Consider the following 22005-nt stretch of genomic DNA (forward strand, 5'->3'; position numbering starts at 1 on the left):
AATTTAATCCATATATAATTATTATGATATGACAATTAAATTTTATAATTATGGAAAGCAAAGAAAGACTTTCGATCAGTGATCATACTACCAACTGAAGCTAATATTTTCTACTTATATTTTAAAGATAAATGATAAAAAACTTTTTATCTTAATTAGTTGATGGTTTGTGTCAACCATTACGTGGCAGATAATAAGAAAAGAAGGAAAGCCATGTTATATAGGGTCAGTGTTCTAAAACTGACGTCGCCATCTCTAACCCGTCTGATATGAAGTATCAGTGTTCTCTTTTTGTTTCTTTCTTTTTATTTATTTATTTATTTATGGGAAGGATGGTGATAAGAAAACACGTTAAATTTTCCATAGATGCAGCAAGTTACGGTAAAGGTATTACGAAATTAAAAGTAGAGTTTTGCTAAACAAAGCTGGCAAACGACTTGCAGATAATAATTTTCTACATTCAAAAATTGCATCTGTAGAGTTAATAGATAGTTACCAGCGTTGACAAGAAACAGGAACAAGCAAGAGTACGTGACAGATTCTCGAACCCTTGACAATATATGATTTCTCTGGTTAAGATCCTTTTAACCGACGGATGATTTTCCGATGCTTAAAAGCGACTAGTAGTTTGGCTTCAAGTAAATATCTGATTGGGCCATGAGCCAACTACAGTCTTTCGGGTTTCGATGTAAGAAAATAAAGCTTCTGTTCTATGAAAAAGCGATCTACAAAGTATGGGACTTCCATGCTTACAACATATGGCACGAGTGCAAAGCTTGAGCAGTCATCAGAACTCAGTGAGAACCTCGGCCCCAGTTCAAATTTCAAAGATTAAACAAACGTCAAACGCTAATTTGTAGGACAGAATCATCCTACAAGGAATGATCAGACTTCCTCTAGCAACTTAGCTAATTACACTCATAAATCTGATCGCTGAAATTTCAAATGCAGAATAAGCATATTACTATGTGATAAACCAAACATAGTCGATTCCCATTGCAGAACAGAATCGAAATCCAAGTAACCTTAGGATTCTCTTTCATCATAACCTCAACTGTTCAATTTTAAAAATGCCTCCTAATCGACAGTGCAAAGACAAAAAAAGTGAACTGAAGAACCAAAATCTACAGGGCTGTAATTAATTTAAGCATTCATTGAATTAGAAAATGTCATCATGCAGCATGTTCGAGCCAAATGAGAGACAGCAAATGAGTTGATCAGGACAATAGCTAGAAGTAAGATCATTACAGGATCAAGAGCCAGCTACACTTAACCAGTCAGTAAATTCAAAACTTTGTTACACTTGAACCAAAGGACAGCAATCCCAAAGCTAAAGACCAAACTAACCAACCCATTCAAATCCGTGGAAGGAAGGGCTAAACAAAAACTCTAGGATTTTAATCCTAGCGAACTAAGTACATTCATATGCAACATACCGAAGTATTTGGAAAGTAGGCAACAAGCTCCATTTTCAATGTCCATTTTTGCAAATTGGAACTCAGTGCTAGTACAATCCAAAGAAAATTAAGCGGCATAAACACTGGCTGCAAACACATCCATCCAAGACAGCCCATCATTGTCCATAGTATAATACCAAATAATAAAATGCTCGTTTCATCCATCCATAATGAACCATTTAATAAACTTAAATAAAAGTACAAGATAATTAAACTGGTATTGCAGTCTGGAGTCTGGACATAAAATGATCCTGTTAAAACAGGACATAATTCCACAATCAGACATCAGACATCAACTAGACTATTCAAATGACTCCTGATACACCAGAAAACCAAGCAGACAGATTTTATTGGACACAAACTGCACATCGATCCTCATAAGACTTACATTTTAAGACAACTACTATCATGCTCTCACGAACATGTCCTACATAAGCGACCTCTTGAAATCTTCCCTTACAGCAACCTGTAAGACACATGTTCAACAAGCATCAGTAACAATCAATTGATACTTTAAAACAAAACCCTTGTTGACAATAAAAAGTAGAATATAAACACAGGAAAACCATTACCTTAAAAAAAACTTTGGATGGTCATAATTTCTAGCAAACGCTTTGAGAAGACCAAGAGAACACCTATTTCCGCTAGAAAGAACAAGAAACTAATAGGCTTACAACAGGAACAGCAACACGGATTGGATTTTGACTTACAAACCCAAGAAGCAGAAGAGGCTAACTACTTTAAATTCCACTTACCACTTTCCCTCTCAAAAAACAGGAAAGATGGCAAAGAGGAAACAACAACCATGCTGAGCTATTTAAGGGTAGTTAAGACCTACCTAAAAGAAACAAAGAAATGATATGTATACGAGTAGATGTTGATTGTTGAGAAGCCAATTCAGGCAAAGAAGAAACGAGTGAAGCAGTTACAAGAGGATAGAACGTTAGGAATTTTGGCAACACTGAAATAGGAACCTAGCACACTAATCAAGGTCAGAAAATACAGAAAGAAAAGGGCTTTAAGAGGAAATCAAGGTGATATTACAGAAACCAGACAGAAACCTACAAGATTGGAGTGAAATTAGTCTGAACAAGATTTAACGGTATATACATTGAATCAGATACTACAGGCCTAACTTTTACTCAATGGCTAAACTTTCTATGAGGAGATTATATCATTATATGGAGAACTTGACATCATAAGAAAGATGTAGTTTCCTTTTAAGGGCAATAGAACAGAGTAGCAAGCTGTTCCATCCCACTGCAAAGAAGTAGTATAGTTAATGGTTCCCTACTGCCTCTGAAGGTATTACAGTCAGTGCCCATCCATGTCACACTTCCCAACCTACAAGTAAATCGCCCCATCTTAGCAGTACATATCTTGACAGACTTGCTAAGAAATTCCCATCACTGAAATACAACTCCACATCACCAATCAAGTTATCAATTATAAATCTGGAAGATTATCAATCCACCAAAGCTACAACTGTCACTTTTGCCAACAACACCATTATCACCATCACCACCACCAAACGCTACAGCAACTTCAAAAGACACTCTAATTTTATTCCATCTATATACAGTCAAAAACTAAAATATTTACAGGCGCAAAAGCCCCTTAATTTTACTCATCTGCCACATCTAGATTAAGAATGCGACGCAGAGTCTTAGTCGCAGAGTCAACACTAAGAAACAGGTCTTTTGCAGATGGGTTATGCTCCCTAGTGGGGGAAGCAGGGGCGGACTTGGCAATAGGATGCACTTTGATACCAGAATTAGAGGCATGCAACTCCAGTGATACCGTTCTTTTTGGCCTCATTGAAAACTTGGGAATTGGCAAGGAACTAGGCGGTGGAGAATTTGAATAAGCAGGTCCAGCCCAGAGCTCAGAAAATGGTGAATTTTCACCTGAAAAATCCAAGTCATCATCGAAAGTTGTTTCCTTTCTAGGGATATTTATAGGAATTGGAGAGCTTTTCAAAGCATTCTCATCGTGGATATTATCAACAGAGCGAAAACTTGACTGGGTCTTGATAGTAGGTGAAGGTGTTTTTAGAGAGGAGGAGATAAAGGTAGAAGCAGCGCTTTTGGTTACAGGAGTAGAAGGCTTAACGGGGGTTGGCAGTATACCTGCCCCAGATTGGAAAGCCCGGCAATTGATCCCTCCGAAGTGCTTAGAAGGTGCAGACCCAAATCTCTGCCTGCACGGCTTGACTCTGCTATAGCACTGATTTCTATGTTGTGCAACTACAACAAGCGTCTCCATAGGACAATAATCACCAAATCAACTACTCAACACGCTCGATTTATGGTAAGTACCAAAAAAAAAATCCCAAGACTAACTAAAAGTCGCAACTTGAAGGTTAGATTAGTGGTAAAATTTCACTCTAGCTTCTAGATCTTCTCCATGATAAATCCAAATCAAGCATAAACCAAACAATCAAAAGCCGATTTGTATTCAAAGCCAGTTTATGAAGATTAAACCACAAAAACTCTTTAGATTCAAAATCTGACCAGATCTCCTCGTCAGAAACATAGATCAAAAGAATCCTTCCATTAAACTGTAAAACCACAATATATTCCATCAGAAATTGCGCGAAAAGGAAAAAAAAGGCCAAATTTATCAATCCTTTCTTCTACAGAGTCAGAGATTGCTTACCTTAGTGCGAGACAGTTTGACAGTGAAGTGATGTTGAAGAACTGAGAAAGATCTAAGATCTAAAAACTAAGAGAACAAGAGACTGAATATTAGCTTGATTATTGGAAATTAGACTAAGATTTTTTTTTTTTTTTTTTTAGTGGAAATGGAAATGGACAAGAAAATGAAAATGAGACCCCAAAGAGGTAAGGTTAGAAGCAGAATCCACGGATCTGAAACGACTCCACAGTTTGATTTAAAGGTCGTACAGATACTGCCCATTTCTAATGGATTGTTTGGATGAAGAGTTGTTGAGGGTAAGGTGAACTTTGCACCAAATGATTAAAATGCCAATTACTAAAATGAAATAAGTATACTGTTTAATACTTTAATCAACAAAAAATAATCCTTCAAAAAAAAATAAGAAAAATATATTAAAATATTTTAAGTAAAATAGTAAAAATTATATATCTTATTTTATTTTTCATAAAATTGAGCTTTTTGAATAATTTAATACAAAATGAGATAGTAAATATATAAAAAATTTATTTTTCATGTATGTAGATCCCTCGTTAAGAAGAAATTCAAATTATCAATTTGTTTAGACAGATAATTTGGAGTGAAAATTTTCCTTTTTATAATATAACTCATAAAATTGAGGGCCGAAAAGATTAAAAATTTTTATTTTTTCGTTATTATTTATTAAACATATTAAATTGCCTATTTATATTCATTCCTAATCAAAAATTTTGTTTTAATATCTCTCAAAATTTAATTTAAAAAGAATAGTGCAATATTATCAACCCCTATTTACTTTACCTTTCTCTCACCTTAGTGACCATCCAAACAAAGCCTTAATAGGAAGTTTGCACCAGAGCGTGATTAAGAGAGTGGGCTTCGAATTTACTATATTTACGAGAATGACATTTTGGATAACACGTATGACTTTGACTCTGTTAATGACTTTCTTATCCCTCGACTTTTTTTCAATTTCCCAGATAATTGACTTGCGAGTTGCGGCGTCAAAGGAAAGTAACGAAAACATGGAGGAAGTGTGCAAAAAATCAGTAATATTGCTATTTAATCTTAGAATTTTTTTTTTTAATTACAATGCGTTTGATAATTATGAAGCTTTAATTGTCTTTTTTAATATATACTTCTAAATTTCTTTACTTCCTAAAGATGATTCATAAACTCCAAATAGGCAAAGAAAAATTGATTAAATGAGAAATGAAATAGTGCTAGTAATTTTTAAATTCAAGGATGAAATTAAAATTTGGTATGTTAATTTTTTTTTTTTACTTTATCTAAATATAAATTATTTTAAATTTAATTTAATAAAATTTAAGAAATATATAAGTACAATAATTTTATAATTTATAAATTCTTTGTTTAAGAAATAATATTTTATAAACACTATATCTTTATTAAACACTAAATTTAATTAATGTAAAATGTAAAACAAAATTTAAATTAAAGATACATATACATCCACGTCATTGGTCGCTGATTTTGCCTGCTGTTACGGGTAACCGGTTGATTAAAAAGGACAGATGCGTCAAACAATTTTTTAATATTTTAGTAAATATTCTTATATTGTGTTGAGGAAAAATATCCAAAGTGGTTGTGGTTCTTTGCTTGGGGGATTTGAAAGGCGGAGGAAAAGGTTCGATCACAACATCTCTTGTCTTTTTGATTCAACTCCAAGACTGCACGCCGAAAGAGATGCCAACGCAACCGCCCAATTCCAATGTGTCAGTCGTGTCGCCGTTAACTATTTTAATAGAGGAAGATTTCCTTACCTGTATCCACTGTATGAACACAGTCTTACATTAAACCGATGAAATAAAATTTTTTAACTCAAATGAGAGTATTTTCAATTGTAGAGAATTTATCAGCTTTAAATAAACTAGAAACCAATTTCATTAAAAAAAAATTTTAATTATAATGAGAGTATTTTTTATCATTTATTTAAAAAATAATAATAAAACATTAACAAGTATAAAAAAATTCTTTATGGGTTGTGTCATTTATGGGTAGATTCATATATTAAGTGTAAACAAATCTTTTTTTTTTGGTTATTTTTTAGAAAAATGAAAAGCACAGATTATGCCAATTATTTTTTAAGTGTCGATTATTTATTTGTTTATTTAATTTATAATCCAACGCACTGAGAATACATAAGTTTATTTAAAAGTAGACAATAAATTAGTGATTGTATTTTTTAAAATTTTATTTGAAGATTATGAGGAGTTAACATTTTATATATAATATTAAATTTATATCTTTAATCATCCAAGCGGTAAAATAAAATAATAATTCTTTATTCCTTAACCAAAGATTTCAAGTTTAACACTCCTTTAAAACATTAAGGAAAGAGCATCATGTCGCTTTACAAGCTTGACCGATAATAGTGAAAAATATTATTGTCGCAATTAAAATTTTATTTTTTTAATTGATTTAATTTAATACATAGGTGGTTGATTTTCGGTTACTTGTCCTTTAATACACAGGTGGTTATATTAAGTGCTTTCCTTTCTTAATATACTCAATGTAAGGGGGGGCAAACGTGACACGTGTCTGGAAAAATGTAACGTTACTGTGAGCTAAGATATGTCCGTTAATATGTTATAGGGAGGGACAGCTTCAAGTTGTCATTATTTGGGCGATGAGGCCTTCACTTGATTTTGATATGACTAAAGACTATATATATTGGACCATCAATTAGAGTTTAGCTTCACAAAATTAATTAACATTAGATTGTTATTAGAACTCAGACTATATGTTAATGGCCTAATGCTCGTGAGCTTCAACATCCTTTATTTGATTTATTCTAACTTTAAAAGTTAAATTAATTTCTTAATCTAGGATTAAAACTCTGAATAAGCAATGATCATGGCAAAAAGATGATACATGTTTTATCGTGCAAATTTGACCTTCACTTATAGAGTAGTAAGCATTAATAAGAAATAACGAAAAGCTAAATTGATTTGGTTTGAATCAATTCGATTTGATATTTTAAAAATCAAATTTCATTTCAACGGAAAGATGTCTGGATTTTATTTTATATATCGTGTAATCCAATTCATTTTACATCTAAAATATTTAAAATTAATTAGGTTAACTGATTAGAATAAATTTATTTTATAATATTCAATTCAATTTTATTTTATAAATTAATGAAAGATGGGACTGTCTATGTTCTGGTAGTAACTGCATATATAACCTGACAATAGATTCAAGTTCGAATTTCATTCTCTTAATATTCAAAAATAAATAAAAAATAAAAAGTGGGACTCATCGGTGATATTGTCGGCCAATCATAAAGGGTATCCGTGCTTTTCATCATTTCTGTGCAATCCCCTCCCATGCTCATTTTCTCATGCCACCAAATGACCCTTCAGGCTTGTGGGAAGAGAAAGAAAGAAACACAGGTTTATATTTAGCTTGGTGCGCAAATAATCCAATATAATATAATGAAATCATTTTAAAGTTAACTTTTGTTTTAATTTAATATATAGCCATTTGCTGTGCACTTGCATTCCAATTTCTTGAAAGCAACTCACCAGGATTTTTCGCAGGACGGTTTATGAATAAGACTCTTCCTTGCTTTGGCTTCATTGGAAGAAAAGAAGCACGAACCTTCCTCTATTGTCTTCTTTCTCAAATTAACAGCTACCCAACAATCATCCTGCATCTTCACGGAACTTGTGGTTTAAATCTTTAATTCTGATTCTTGTTTCGCATATATTAACCAATGCTCTCTTTGATTCTTTATTGTTTCTTAGTTTGATTGGTCCTTGTTATCAATTCTTCCAATTCTCCAAAATGAAAGCAAAACGAAATCTCACCGCCTCACTTAACGGCGTCGACGCCTTTTCCACCACCGTCAACCCATACCCATATACAAAGAAGCTTAAAAGACTCCCTCATGTATTTGCCAAAATCCTCGACCTTCCCTTCAACTCCAACGCCGACGTTTTCGTCCAAGAAACTCCTGAATGTTTCCGTTTTGTTGCCGACAATGGAAGCGGAAACATAACCGATGAATTTAAGGCTCACGTGATAGAGATAATACCTGGAGTGACAAAAATTGTAGTAAGAGAAGCGAATAGCAGTTTGAATGATTCTTGGCTGGAGGAGCCTGATATTGACACGTGGAGATTCCGGCTTCCAGCAACGACGTGTCCACAGATGGCGAGCGCGGAGTGTGTGGGTGGACAGTTGATTGTCACAGTTCCGAAAGAGTTGGATTTGGAGAATTTAATTAAAGATGACGAAGAAGAGTGTTGGAACGATGATGAACTGGTGATGATGGCAAGAAAAAGGCCGTTTCTTGTAGAGTGATATATGGGTTTAATAAGAGAATACGTCTGCTATAGTATAAGAATAATTAGTTTTATGTATTCTCATTGGCTTTAATTTTGATTGTTAGCCGTTGATGCTTTTTGAACAATCAAATAATGTAATGTGTAAATGTTCAAAATTCGTAATATATTTGCTATTAATTTTGATATTGTTCTTAGTTAATCTAACTAAACTTTTCAAATTATCATATAAATGGAGGATCAGGAATTGAATGATCCGATCCAACAGTACAAAAATTTAGAGCATCGTCGCACTAAATCATTTTTTGATGTGGAGAATATCATATGTATAGTGCATGATAGAGTTGATGAGCGCTACGTTTGATTCTTGTTCACAAAGATGCTTTTGAAATGCTCCCATTTTATATTGTCTGCTCAAATGATGATATGCAGTTATGAACTGTTCCACCATCTTTTACGACTTTCCCTTTTCAATCTTTATTCAGTACTGAGGAAAGTGGTTTTGATAAATTGATAAGGATTTCCTTTTACGTTGTTATTCTCTGAATGCGAACTTTTGTTTTAACAAAAATTAAAATCGCTTACCATCGTGCATTTGGATTTTGATCCTGACGGATTCCATTGCTGGACAATGAAAGGAGAACTATAGATCAAAAGAATCAATAAAGCTAAACTTCGGGTCCCTTGAACCAGTGGCAAAATATTCGTCACTACCCAAAAGCCAAAAGTTGAAGCTCAGAAAACCTCATTATTTAAGATTTGACATCCTTTCTTTGCTGTCGTTGTTGCTTGCAATTGAGAATTAAGAATTTAAATGTTATGAAGCTTTATGGACCAGATGGTACGATTGGTGGCACCATTAATATTGCAGATGGGATTGGGGGTCATCTTTTTCATTTCGATAGAGGGAACATTTACATGGAAATGGAATTACAATTTCGCTATTAAAGTTCTTTTTTTGTTTCCTTTTGATCATATAAAGATTAGACGTGATGGACATTTGATGCGGGGTCATATGCAATGCCAAAATATCATATCCTATATTATATATCACCTATGGATTTTTGTGTTTCTGAATTGACAGGTGATTAATACATCAATTTATTTATTTGAATTGTATAGTTGCAAGTCTCGTCAAAATTATTTTGGGCCTGTGAGGAGAATCCAAATCTTTCAAAGTGCAGCAAAACATGTTTGGGCCAAAGTCCAATAAAAAGGGGCCTGGAGTTGAGCCCGATACAAAAACTACAAAAACCAGAGTCATCTTATTACCACGATGATGTTATTCATTGTTTGGTTTATCTGAAAAGGTTCCTCGCCCCCCATGGAACTAGGAGCGGCCAGGTATCAATCTACCTAGTACAGCTGCCCAAATTATACACTAACTACATTGCCAAATGTCCCACAAACATGCTACCTGTAAAATTTGTCAGCCTTATCGTCAATACGCGTCAAACTAACCTCGGACACCTGATGTCAGGATATTTTATTCATTTCTCCTACCTATATTTATATGCTTCCGTTGCAAATGACAGACAATTTGTTAACCTAAAGGCAGTAAAAATGAGCCAAGAACAACCAAGACAAACCCAGACAGAGCAAGATCGAGATCCCATCACGTACGGCGACATTTTCAATGTCCATGGAAATCTTGCTTCCACACCCGTTGCCCCTGTAGACGCAGCCACCATGCAGGCTGCTGAAAACCGTGTACTCGGAGAGACCCGGAGGGGTGGTCCTGCCTCCGCCATGCAATCTGCGGCGAATGTCAACTTGAGAGAAGGCTTCGTTGACCCTGATGAAGCCAGCAATGTCGCTAGAGACGACCAAATCGAAGTATCAGAAAGTGATGGTCCCGGCGGTGATCGCGTTATCACTGAAACAATAGCAGGACAGGTTCAATCAGTGATCATGCATTATCTATACACCTAGCTTCAAACTGCAACTACTCCTTTATTATTTACTTCATGCCTTACAGGTGGTGGCGCAATATATTGAGCCAAGGGCGGAAAGAACAACTCCGGGATCAATTGCTAACCGCGACGCAGTCACAATTGGTGAGGCTTTGGAAGCAACATCTCTCTCTGCAGGTGAAAAACCAGTTGAGCAAAGCGACGCAGCCGCTATTCAAGCTGCTGAGGTAAGAGCAACAGGTATTAACGAGGTGTTGCCTGGGGGAATAGGCGCAGAAGCCCAATCTGCTGCCACACGCAATAGGGCTCTAAGCGACAGAGACAAGATCACCCTCTCTGAGGTTCTGGAGGTAAAGCTCTTAAATATTCTCTTATCTTCCTTCTCTATTACCATTTAATCCATCCTGAAGAAGAATGGATGATTCTTGAGAGTGATTTTTTGCAGGATGCTTCTTTGAAGTTGCCAGCAGATAAAGCAGTGACGCGAGAAGATGCTGATAGAGTGATTCAAGCAGAGGTTAGGAACAGGCCAGACATGCATGCAACCCCTGGAGGAGTAACGGCATCAATGGCAGCAGCGGCTAGGATGAATCGAAACAGAAATACGTAATTAATTACGTGCATCAACTAGGAGACCTGCAGTGTTTTGATTGGAGTTGGCTTTTCCTTCCTTTTTTATCCGAAAAGGAGCTTTAGAATCTCTCTCTTTATATGTAGAATGTGGTGTCATATACTTGTATTCCGTGTGTATAATAATTTAGAAACTTATTTGATTAATTAAATCTTCAGGCGTCTGCAAGATGAACTTCATATCACATGATATAGATATATATATATTTTTTAATTAATGCTGTTCAAGACAAATATCTTGTCTTCTCTCTCCAAGCTTGCTAAATTATACCGCTAACAGCATGTAAAATCGAAGGAGTGAGGATGCTGAAACAAAACAGCCATAATTAGCTGTTGTAATCACCTCAAGTTGGAAGGAGTGAGGATGTTTCTGTTGAACCCACTCAATGAATTAAACTAATTTAGTTTATATATTTTATTTTTTAATATAAAAATGAAACTTTTGGCTCTTTAACTTTTACAAAATTAAAAAATAGTTCAAAATCTTAAAAAGATAAGTAAAATTAAACCCAAATAATTAAATTAAATTGACTCGTATAATATTAGTTTGATCTGACTTCATTTGAGAACTATTCAATTTTTATTTTGATTCAATTTAATTTAAATTAAACCAATAAATTTCTGGCTACATGAAAAAAAAATCCAAATATTTTTTGAATTTTTTTTAGTTAGTTTGATGTCTAGCACTCGCATTAGGTTAAACAAAGAATTCCTTTTACAAACATTTTGGACTTGTTTGAAAGTATTGAATTTATTAAGTCTTTGTCATATGGAAGTGGAGCTTTAAGGAGTCCCTTGATTGCTTGAAGTTGGCCATGTCGAAGCTCTTAAGGATAGCAATTCTTCATTTTATTATATATCAGCTAACCTATAATAATATGATATTTACTGCGAATAGAAGCATTGATGCGCATTTATTGAGAAGAAAAATGTAAAATAATAATATCGGGTAAATTTTTTAAATAATAATTAATTATTATTTTAGTATATGGATAAATTGATAATTCTATTTAAAATATTACTAATAATGATTTTGTATGTGTTACACCTGAATGGACATGTTAATGTTGATTGTCAATGTGAAATTTTGTTGTTTATGCATCGTTTCTCATCTTGGCAATGAGCGTTATTAATTTGCATTTTTGTATATCTGCAAATATAAAATTGAGAAGTGTTTAACTACGCTCCATGTATATATGCAAATATTAATTAAAAGGTTAGCAGAATCTGAGTCTTTGAAGTTTGGGAGTAGCTAACCATTTTGCATATCACCGTTTGCAGCAGGTACAAGTGCCGAGATTATGAACCCACCACCGTAATCTTGAAAGCCAAATGTCACAAACTTGATCTCACCACATAAAGACATCAAACCAGCCGCCACCTGGAAAAATATTGTCTTCCACTGCTAACGCGTGTACTCATGATCTCATCCCTCTCGTGTCTCATCCCTGTCTGTCACCTATTTATGTATTCCTTGGTCATTGCAATTCTTCAGTAACAGAGGTGGCCACTGCAATCACCGCTTGAGTTTTGAGAAGAAGTAAAAAATGAGCCAGGGGCAACCACGAAGAACTCAATACGACCAGGAGCCAATCAAATACGGCGATGTGTTTAATGTCGGAGGCGATGTCGCCTCCCAGCCGATTGCACCAGTAGACGCTGCTAACATGCAGTCTGCTGAGAGCCAAGTCCTTGGAGAGCCTCAGAGAGGCGGCCCTGCCTCAGTCATGCAATCTGCGGCAAACGTCAACGTTAGGACTGGTGCCGTCGAGCGGGATGATGTGAGTGATGTTGTTAGAGAACAGGGCATTAACGTTGCTGAAATAGATATCGGCGGCACTCGCGTTATCACAGAGAAAGTCGGTGGAGAGGTAATTGAAACTAAATAACAACACTTCAAGTTTGTTTAGCAAATTCTTATTTAAAATGTTTAATAAGCGGTTGTATTTTTTGGACAACAGGTTGTGGGACAATATGTTCAGCCAAGAGTTCCAGCGACATATCCAATGCCAGGTATGGATATTACAATGGGTGAAGCTTTAGAGGCAACTGCTTATTCTGCCGCAGGAGACAAACCAATTGATCAAAGCGACGCCGCTGCTATAAAAGCTGCAGAGGTGAGAGCTCTTCGCAGTACTCAAACCCCGGCGGGTGGAATAGGCGCAGAAGCACAGTCGGCAGCTGATCGTAATACCAGAGTTATGCTCGACGAAGATAAGACTACCCTCTCTGATGTTTTAGCGGTAATCAAGATTTAATCAGTTTTATTTATTGTGGACATGTTAAATTGATCTAGTGATCTAATTAACAAATAATTAATTTGGATTTGTAGGACGCGACTGCCAAGTTGCCTAGAGACAAGACGGTAACTCGGGATGATGCTGAAGGTGTGATTGGAGCGGAAATAAGAAACAAACCTAATATGAGGACTACGCCTGGTGGAGTTGCTGCTTCTGTGGCTGCAGCTGCTAGGCTTAATCAGAACCCATAATACCATTCACGTTCTGTTTTCTTTTTCTTTCTTTTTATAGAGAAGTTGCCTTCGTTTTATATAATTGCTGCACTGTCGCTTGCTATATGAACCGTTCCCCTGTTTTGCTAGTTACGAATGATGGTGGCCAAAGTGATACACTTTTTGTCGTGTCCTTTCGAGAATGTATAAACTTTGAATCTCTATGTAAATAGACTTTTACTTGGTTTCCTGCATCTTGTTTTTCATAATCACTCTTAATTGTAATTTTAACCCCTTGTTACTGGTCTTCCATTACTGTATTATATTACTGGTTGGGCCTGCAGTTGGATTGACAGGCCCAAATAATGACAATTCAATTTTAAGATGGTTGTTTTGGGCTCCAGCTCTGTGCTCAAAGCATCAAGGCCCATTAATGATTTCACAAGTTTAGTCTTTGGGCCATTGAGTTTTTTTTTTTTTTTTTTTTTTTTTTTTTTTTTTTGTATAAAAAAAAAAAACAAAAAAGAAAGAACAGAAAAGAAAAAAGGACTGCAAATTACGGGGGACCTAGCTGCAGAAGGCCCTCTAGCTACTAAGAAATCTCGTGGCAAGTTACCATCTAGGAAAGCACCAAATACAGGTATACTTTCCTTGGAGTTAATTATGCACCTAACTTAATACCTTGTAAAGATTTGTTTGTCATTGCTGTTGAGAAAAACATTATGTTAAAAATTGTTGATTGAAGATCACTCAAATTTGTTTTTAAAGTGACTTTCATATGTCGGTCATAAAATTTTTAAACAACTAAATAGCTTTTCCAAATCTAAGATGATGCTTTTTCAAAAAAGAGTAGTACCAACAATCACGCTGAGTCCTCTGTGATTGGGTCGTCACCCTATAACCGCACACCCAGTGGTCCAATGGTCCAAGGATATAGTGTAGCCGAGAATTTGTTCAATCAACCATGGTTATCTTCTCCAGCTAACTCAACTGGCCCCAAAACACCACCACAAGCTGTTTCCTCTCACAATGAGAAATCTGACTCTTCAGTTAATATCTCCTCCACTGCTCATTGCAGTAACAGCAATACTCCTCAAGAAACTCCTACCAATTGTACTGTAATTACATCAGAAAGAGTCGTTGTGAGCCCATGCAAACATGTGGCATATACCATGGAGAGTAACCATTACATTTCTTCTACCGCTCCAGCCAAGACAACCTTTGAGAGGTTGAGTAAGAGGGAAAATGTAAAGGGAAGGCTTGATTTTGATGGGTCAGATGTGATGACAACCTTTGATAATCCAATTGTTGAGGAGATTTCAACATCTGAGTCTGATAAAGAAGGAGATATCTTTGATATTGATTTGCCAAATTTAGATGCACTTGGAGGTAACTTTTCCTTATCAGAATTGTTAGTTGATCTAGATCTTGGCTTTGATGGGTTGGGTTGTCCATGCCAGCCAATCTTGGGTGGTTCTGCAGACACTGTTTCAGGGTATTCTTTCTTTGGTCATATTCTATAGCCATATGTTTATATACTCTCTTTCTTTCATAAGTACTAACCAGTATAACATTTTTCTTTTGATCTAATATTTTATGATGTGTAATGTGCAGGTCCTCACATGAATCTAGAGATGGTAATCTTGGGGCTGATCGAGTCACATCAGAATCTTCCTCAACTTTGACAGAAGTAATCTCAGGAAAAGATGTTAATATTCAAGGTGTTGAATATAATTCACGAATATCATAATTTATTGAAACTAACTCATTTGAGCATTTATCTCATATAAATAGCGTTTCTTCTTTTAGGTCCTGAAACTCTAACTGCAGTGAAGTCTATAACAAAATGCATAATTCTAAGCCCTGGTAATTTATCACACTTCTTTTCTTTTCTTTTTCTTTTTTTTTTTTTTTTCTTTTTTGTGTTTGAATTGCAGCAAAAACCCATCGGAGTTCCTTGGACCAGGAGAATTGTCTAGCAACAAATTGAGGAGTTGGAAAATTTGGCGACTCTTAATCTGACATGATACAGTACAGAATTTACAAGAAAGATTCTTAACCATTGCCATTAGAATTGAAAGTAACAATTTCCAAAACTTGTATTTGACTTGTATCATTCTTAGATCACATGTCGTACTATAATATGCCTACACAAGCTAGGTGAGTTAACATTTTGTCATGCCAAGTATAGTGGCCAATTTTACACTTGTAATGGTAATTATCTTGTCAACAGGCAGGGTTCAAATTCTTGAGCAATTCTTCATATTGTTATTCAAGTATCTATAAAAGGAATTGTGATATCTTCAGCTCCAGCAAGTTATAGTTGAGCTTTATGTTTTCTACAGTGTATCTGCCAACTGAAGATACAATTGAAATTGCAGTTTGTACAAAACAGCAACAGAATCTTAGTAGTGTTTTGGATTATGTGAAACTGAAGTTGCTCAAAACCAAATAAGAGTAATGCTTTTTCCTTTTGAAATTAAAATTTTATTATTATTATTAATAAACCAGGAAAAACTTAGCAAATTGGAGAAACTAACCCAGGTCAATAGATAGACCTCCCCAATAAACCCAACCTAGTATCCAAGATGCTAAGTGAAAAACCCTGGCATGTGTACATCTACTTAAGGTGCATTTAATAGAAAATAGGAACTGCAAGAACAAGCACAGTCTAATAAACTCCAGCATAGAAGACATGCTGTGAATCCAACTCAACATCTGCTTGGCTGAAACCTTCTTGACTTGGCCATACCAAAGCCAAAGAGCCAAATCAACATCTAAAATATCATTTAAATAATTAAGTATTTCAAGGAAAACATATGTTAATCTTTAAAAAAAATGAAAATATATATTTTCTATTTCGTTTTAGAGGAATTTTTTTTTTTTTTTTTTTGAGTAAACCGCTTTGGAGTAAACATCTAAATATTTTTTTGGAGGAAATGAAAATATAGCTCTTTCCATTGAGCCACTGCCCGTAGCTTTTTTTTTTTTTTTTTTTTACTTATTTAAATGATAATTATATTTTTACTGTTGTTGAAGAACGTACATATAGAGTTTAATAATAATAATAAGAAGAAGAAGAAGAAGAAGAAGAAGATGACGATGATGATGGAGCAACTAGCAAGTCATTAAATGCTTTTTGAATCCAGCGGCTCGTAATTAAATAACTTGATCTATAAATGCATATTTATCGATCCAGAATTTTACATTTCTGTATTATCTCACCCCTTATCAAATCCGCTGTTTGCCAATCGACGCCGCTTGGAGAAGATGAAGGTTCTTGAGATAAACGTAATCTCTGCGCAAGGTCTATATCCGCCGTCTGTCAATCGACGCCGCATGCGGACGTACGCAGTTGTTTCGATCGATTCCTCCACTAAGCTCCGCACCCGAATCGATCTTGATGGTTGCGAGGACCCGATTTGGAGTGACAAGTTTCTCTTCAAAGTCACTCTTTGAATTTCTCTCCGGCGAAACAACCAGTGTTTCTGTCGAAATCTTTGCCGTCGGCTGCCTCCGTGATAAACTCATCGGCACTGTCCGTTTACTCATCAGCAACATCCCACTATTTTCCCAAGAAATGAGAACTCCTTCGTTCGTCGCTCTGCAGATTCGCCGTCCTTCTGGAAGATTCCAAGGGTTGTTTAACATCAGTGCTATTATCAACGACGCTTCTGATTTCGCGTCCTTAGATGGAGTATCGGCGATTTGTTATCGCGATCTTGTGGGACAGAGTATTTTACCCCAGCGCTGACGTGATTTAAAGAAGTTGACTTCGACAGCGAAGGATGCCCGTGGCGAGAATATTCTTGTGGAGATTCGAAAGATTTGTCAAATGGTGCCGATTCCACGACTTCTGCATCGACGGGCTTGAAGGACGGGAAAGGAGTTAGAGGTTTGGGGAGGGCAAATAGCTTATGGTGATCATCAGACGGTGGAGGGATACTTTGCGGGTTGCTGCTGCATCGGAGGCTTACTATGTGCTTTTCTGCAGAGAATCTTGAGGTATTTTGGGGGGTTATGTGGAGGGCCCTTGGCAATATCGTGCCTACAATTACAAAGAGTAATCTGATTTCCAGGTGAATTTTCTTGTTCCTTGCTCAGCGTCACCATTATGATGGGCCTTGATTGGGTTAGTTTCTGATTTAATTTTGCTCGTTCCAAGTATATGTGCCACAAATTCTGTTGATATAGTTGCCAAGACTTGTTCTTTTTTGTGCAGTTTTTCTATTTACTATCTGTGGCAACACAAACATAGTTTGTATGGTTTATGAGATTGTTCTGTAGAGACCATAGTGAAATTTCTTGTTTAAGTATGGTTGTTTCCAGGGGGCTCTTTGGCTTTGCTTCAAGCTCTGGCATGCCTCAGTCAAGAAGGTTTCAGCCATGTAGAATTTTTGTGATGCTCATGATTTAATTTTTTTTATGCCCTATGATATTTAGAATATAGTTTATAAAATAATTTTTATACTAAAATTTTTTTACTGTTCTTGTACACTATTTATTTAAGTTTAAATTTCTGATCTTCAAAATATAATCAAAATTTAATTTGCACATGAAAATTATGTTTATAATCTAAAAATTACAAAGTGTATTGCCTATTACTTAATTTTATATATTAATTTATGGTTTCAAAAAGACATCTAAAATTTTAAATTCCGTTTTCCTGCCCTTAACATAACAGTCGAGCCACTTCCCTTCCTCATTTTGAAGTTAGCTACTCTTCATGGTTGAGCTCCAAAGGCTAGTTTTTCTAAAATTTTATTTTTTAATTCAAAAAAATTGCAACCAATTATGTTCAAAATATAATCTAAACTCTTAGTTTTATATCAAAAATTAACTATAAGTTCTATAATTTAAATTTATAAATTTTTTAATATGGTATTAGAATCATTTGTCAACATTATAAAAGTAATTATTCAAAATTGCTGGTATTATGATATAAAAATTTAAGATCATTTGTAATAATGTATTTTTATGTATAATAATGTAAATGTTTCACACAGATTTATGATATAAAATTTTCATTTTTATTTGTTGGAAAATAATATTTTAGTCCTATATTTTAATATCACTTTTAAATAATTTATCTTTATGGATAATCATGTAAATATTTCACATATACTTGTGATATAATAATTTCATTTTTTTCAATGCATATAATCTTAAAAATGGAGTTCTCCACATTTTAAAAGATAAAAAGGGAAAGTTTTCCTACATGTTAAAAGAAAAAAAGAAATTTGATAAAACAAAAGAACAATTATATATAACCTGAATGTATATATAGATTTTTGTTACTGTGTGCACTAATGTATGCTATGAATACTATTCTAACTAACTATATTTACAGCTGAACAAATAAGTGTTGGGCCTTTGTTTAATTAGTCCAATTAGAGAAGTGGACCTTTATTATTTGTTTTGAGTCCATTTACTTGTGCCACGTTATACACTAACCTTAGGAACTCTAACTCCATCTTTTGTTTTCTCATTTTCTTAGAAACCTTCGAGCGCCGCATCCATGAGTATCTGGTTCACCATTTCCACAATACTCCCTCTCTGATCCGAACAAGATTTGAACTTGGGATCTACTAGAAGAAATTGCAACTGTTAGGGTGTCCTTGGACAATATACTGCAATTCTTTGCCCTATCTGTTTATATATTTGAAATTTTTATTAAGGTAAATTGCTATACACATCCATGGCTTAATTAACTTTCTAAAGCTATTTTCTTTTAGTTTTCTCCTCTTTTCTAGTCCACCTTCAAACTAATGATTTGTTTTCATTGTTTATGATGCCCGGTTCCTTTTGTTTTTCCCCACTCTCATTGAAGTTATTATAGGGTTAAGTGTTGTTCTGCAGGATATTATTTTAGAGACTTGCTAGGCTTGGTTTCTAGCATCATCTTCAGATTCTAAACAGTGGAAGTCTCTGCAAAATCAGAAGTTTCAGAATTCCACTTAATTTCTTAAAGCTTAATGTCTCTTCGAAAGCCGGCACTTCCTCGGATCCTTCGACAATGTCTCCTGCTTGAGAAATGCCCAACAAATCTTGCGACATGTAAATATCTTTGTTCACAATTAAGGGGCACTTGTTGTAACCACCTCCTTCGTATGCTGGCTGGATTGTCTAAGCCTTCTGCAGGTCAGATCCCTCTGGAACGGTCATGATGTGACAGAATCTGGAGTTTTCCGCCAATATAAGCTTCAACTTAATTGGCTCTCCTCGAAGATGCCATTAAAGAAAAGTTTATTGTCCTTGACAATGTTCAGTGGATTGTCTAAGCCTGCTATTGACTTGATGGGCCTCAGAAGATCGGCAAGAGAGGCAAGAATGCTGTCAATGAGCCAAGGGAAGAGGCTGCAATTTGCAAGACTACTGGCCATTGACCGACCAATTTGGTTTCTGGATGAGCCTTCTGTCGCATTAGATGATGAAGGGGTAAAATTGCTCGAAAACATTATTCCAGAGCATAGAAAGAAGGGAGGGATTGTGTTTGTTGCAACGCAATTGCCAACTGAGACTGAGGATGCTATGAATTTGAGACTGCCTCCGAGGTTCCTTAGAAGGATGACATTGGAAAATATGCTTGATCAAGCCGAGATCTCATAAAATTCCATCTCTACAGGTTAGGCTAATTAAGTTGGCGGTATATATATATATATATATATAACGTGAGTGATAGGAGGAGAAGTGAGATTTTATTTACCAAATAACTTAATTTATTGCTCTCCCCAAGTTACCGTTATGCTCCACCGCCAACGAAGGGTAATCACGGAATAAAAAGAAAACAAGAAGTTAACATAAAATGCAAGATGCGTACCAATCAAGCGCTCTTGAGAATGAGGCTTTGCTCTCAGAGAGGCGGCAAAGAAGGCGGTTGCTCTGCCTCTCTGAACGACTGCGGAGCCGATGATTTCTCCGTCGTTTGTGTAATAGCCGCCGTATGTCTGTGTGCATTATCATCATCATTCTCTTCTTTTTCGGGCTTTCTTTCTTTGTTACAAAGAGGCTGTGACGATTTTAGGGTTTTAGAGTGCAAAAGAAAGACGTTAAGGAATAGTTTGATCATTGGCGGGCAGTATGGAGATTTTTCGAGAAAGAATTTGCTTTTTTCAAATAGAGAGCTCCATTCTTGCAGCCATGGTCTCTTTGTTCCTTTTCTTATCTGATTAAAGGTGAATCTGAGCCTCCATCCTCTACAATCTCTCGCTATCTTCATATTCTTCGATTTTTGTCTTCTTTTTTTTTGAAGAAATAAAAAAAATTTGCAATTGCTTTTGCATGAAATATGCTATGTGAATGGTTCAAGTACGAGGCTTTGCTCTCAGTAAGAGGCGGTTGGTTTCAGGGTGGTTGACTCGGTCCTCCCTGATAGCTAGCGGAGCCTGTGACTACTAATTACGTTTTTTATGCTGGCAACAGCCCTTATACCAATATATCTGCTTTCTTTCTTGTCTTGTGTGTGTGTGAGTGGCTGTGATGATATATTCTTTGAGCCTGAAAAGTTGGACTTAAGGGGAAATACTCAATTTCTTGGCAAGGCAACCTTTTGTTGTTGCAGCGCCGATGTTGTGATGTTTCTGTCCAGTCCAATTTGAAGGCATATCTGATCTGAGCCTTCTCTTTCTCCAGATTTCTCTGTTTCTGTATGGGCCTCCATCCTCTACAATCTCTCACTCTTCATTTTCTTCGATTTTTGTTCTGTTATTTTTTTTCTAAAATGAAAAGTTGGCAATTGCTTTTGCATGAAATATGTTTATCTTAAGATTTCTGTGTGAATTTTTTAAGTACGAGGCTTTGCTCTCAGGGAGAGGCGGTTGTTTAAGGCTGGTTGACTCGGTGCTCTCTGATAGCTAGCGGAGCCGGTGACTACTGATTATGTTTCTTATGCAGGCGAACTTTGGGTGGGTGACTTGTGAGCTTTTGATTTTTAGATCATTTGTGATATTCAATTTTCAGCTTGAAAAAGGCGAATCGGAGCCTCCTTTTATATGCTTAAATCAAAGCTGGCTTGAGTTTTACTGTGGTTGGGTAACTTGTGAGTTCTGATTTTGAGCTCTTTTGTAATATTCAATCTTCTGCTTCAAAAAGGTGAATGTGAGCCTCCTTTTATATGCTTAAATCAAGGTTGGCTTTAAATTGCTTTCGGGGGTGACCAATGAGCTTCTGATTTTGAGCTATTTTGTGATATTTAATCTTCTGCTTAAAAAAGGCGAATTGAGCCTCCTTTTATATGCTTAAATCAAAGCTGGCTTGAGTTTTACTGTGGTCGGGTAACTCGTGAGTTCTGATTTTGAGCTCTTTTGTAATATTCAATCTTCTGCTTCAAAAAGGCGAATGTGAGCCTCCTTTTATATGCTTAAATCAAGGTTGGCTTTAAATTGCTTTCGGGGGTGACCCATGAGCTTCTGATTTTGAGCTATTTTGTGATATTCAATCTTCTGCTTAAAAAAGGCGAATTGAGCCTCCTTTTTATGCTTAAATCAAGGCTGGCTTTAGTTTGCTTTCGGTGGGTGACTCGTGAGCTTCTGATTTTGAGCTCTTTTGTGATATTCAATCTTCTGCTTGAAAAAGGTAAATGTGAGCCT

At 35.6% G+C, this 22005-nt stretch overlaps 4 protein-coding genes, 2 long non-coding RNA genes and 2 pseudogenes across 10 annotated transcripts; 6 read left to right on the forward strand and 2 right to left on the reverse strand.

Moving 5' to 3' along the window:
• Window positions 1-1612: 1612 nt before the first annotated feature.
• Window positions 1613-4338, reverse strand: LOC105649970 (flocculation FLO11-like protein). The gene is made up of 3 exons (XM_020685543.3): window positions 4116-4338; window positions 2030-4017; window positions 1613-1923 (listed from the first exon to the last, which is right to left on the reverse strand). Exon 2 carries the CDS (start codon window positions 3720-3722, stop codon window positions 3081-3083), a length of 642 nt encoding a protein of 213 aa, XP_020541202.1. The 5' UTR covers window positions 3723-4017; window positions 4116-4338; the 3' UTR covers window positions 1613-1923; window positions 2030-3080.
• A 2953-nt stretch (window positions 4339-7291) lies between these two features.
• On the reverse strand, window positions 7292-7802 carry LOC110011034 (uncharacterized). Its single transcript, XR_002286110.3, has 2 exons — window positions 7661-7802; window positions 7292-7499 (listed from the first exon to the last, which is right to left on the reverse strand). It is a non-coding gene; the product is annotated as an uncharacterized LOC110011034 (long non-coding RNA).
• LOC149496457 (uncharacterized) lies at window positions 7394-8610 on the forward strand. The gene is made up of 2 exons (XR_016320797.1): window positions 7394-7528; window positions 7676-8610. It is a non-coding gene; the product is annotated as an uncharacterized LOC149496457 (long non-coding RNA).
• Window positions 8611-9956: 1346 nt separating this feature from the next.
• LEA6 (late embryogenesis abundant protein D-34) lies at window positions 9957-11150 on the forward strand. Its single transcript, XM_012236824.4, has 3 exons — window positions 9957-10318; window positions 10401-10685; window positions 10781-11150. Exons 1-3 carry the CDS (start codon window positions 9986-9988, stop codon window positions 10943-10945), a joined length of 783 nt encoding a protein of 260 aa, XP_012092214.1. The 5' UTR covers window positions 9957-9985; the 3' UTR covers window positions 10946-11150.
• Window positions 11151-12456: 1306 nt separating this feature from the next.
• On the forward strand, window positions 12457-13669 carry LEA1 (late embryogenesis abundant protein D-34-like). The gene is given in 3 exon segments (NM_001306006.1): window positions 12457-12836; window positions 12927-13208; window positions 13298-13669. Coding segments are annotated over 3 exon segments (765 nt in total). The 5' UTR covers window positions 12457-12512; the 3' UTR covers window positions 13457-13669.
• A 101-nt stretch (window positions 13670-13770) lies between these two features.
• On the forward strand, window positions 13771-15729 carry LOC149496458 (uncharacterized). 3 transcript variants are annotated; one of them, XM_089721177.1, is made up of 3 exons: window positions 13771-14912; window positions 15032-15138; window positions 15227-15729. In XM_089721177.1, exons 1-3 carry the CDS (start codon window positions 14338-14340, stop codon window positions 15394-15396), a joined length of 852 nt encoding a protein of 283 aa, XP_089577303.1. In that variant the 5' UTR covers window positions 13771-14337; the 3' UTR covers window positions 15397-15729. The 3 variants fall into 3 exon arrangements, with proteins under 3 accessions (XP_089577303.1, XP_089577304.1, XP_089577306.1); XM_089721178.1 differs by having other exon boundaries at window positions 13771-14806; window positions 15227-15351; XM_089721180.1 differs by lacking the exon at window positions 15227-15729 and having other exon boundaries at window positions 13771-14806; window positions 14878-14912; window positions 15032-15135.
• A 958-nt stretch (window positions 15730-16687) lies between these two features.
• LOC105646663 (uncharacterized) lies at window positions 16688-21560 on the forward strand (annotated as a pseudogene). Its single transcript, XR_016320845.1, has 4 exons — window positions 16688-17496; window positions 18915-19095; window positions 19277-20042; window positions 21225-21560. The product of XR_016320845.1 is annotated as an uncharacterized LOC105646663 (transcript).
• On the forward strand, window positions 19393-21560 carry LOC149496459 (ABC transporter I family member 1 pseudogene; annotated as a pseudogene). Its single transcript, XR_016320846.1, has 2 exons — window positions 19393-20042; window positions 21225-21560. The product of XR_016320846.1 is annotated as an ABC transporter I family member 1 pseudogene (transcript).
• Window positions 21561-22005: the final 445 nt, after the last annotated feature.

Source organism: Jatropha curcas, chromosome 5, assembly GCF_041381405.1.
Source record: "Jatropha curcas cultivar XTBG-Jc1 chromosome 5, XTBG_Jcur_1.0, whole genome shotgun sequence".
Taxonomy (NCBI): Eukaryota; Viridiplantae; Streptophyta; class Magnoliopsida; order Malpighiales; family Euphorbiaceae; genus Jatropha; species Jatropha curcas.

What these genes read in the sequence shown, in the direction of transcription:
- LOC105649970 (XM_020685543.3), bottom strand. Translation starts at nt 3,722, where the DNA reads ATGGAGACGCTTGTTGTAGTTGCACAACATAGAAATCAGTGCTATAGC.
- LEA6 (XM_012236824.4), top strand. Translation starts at nt 9,986, where the DNA reads ATGAGCCAAGAACAACCAAGACAAACCCAGACAGAGCAAGATCGAGAT. An exon ending in CTGAAACAATAGCAGGACAG is followed by an intron (nt 10,319 to 10,400) that starts GTTCAATCAGTG and finishes CATGCCTTACAG; the next exon opens with GTGGTGGCGCAATATATTGA. An exon ending in CCCTCTCTGAGGTTCTGGAG is followed by an intron (nt 10,686 to 10,780) that starts GTAAAGCTCTTA and finishes GATTTTTTGCAG; the next exon opens with GATGCTTCTTTGAAGTTGCC.
- LOC149496458 (XM_089721177.1), top strand. Translation starts at nt 14,338, where the DNA reads ATGGTCCAAGGATATAGTGTAGCCGAGAATTTGTTCAATCAACCATGG. An exon ending in TCTGCAGACACTGTTTCAGG is followed by an intron (nt 14,913 to 15,031) that starts GTATTCTTTCTT and finishes TGTAATGTGCAG; the next exon opens with GTCCTCACATGAATCTAGAG. An exon ending in AAAAGATGTTAATATTCAAG is followed by an intron (nt 15,139 to 15,226) that starts GTGTTGAATATA and finishes TTCTTCTTTTAG; the next exon opens with GTCCTGAAACTCTAACTGCA.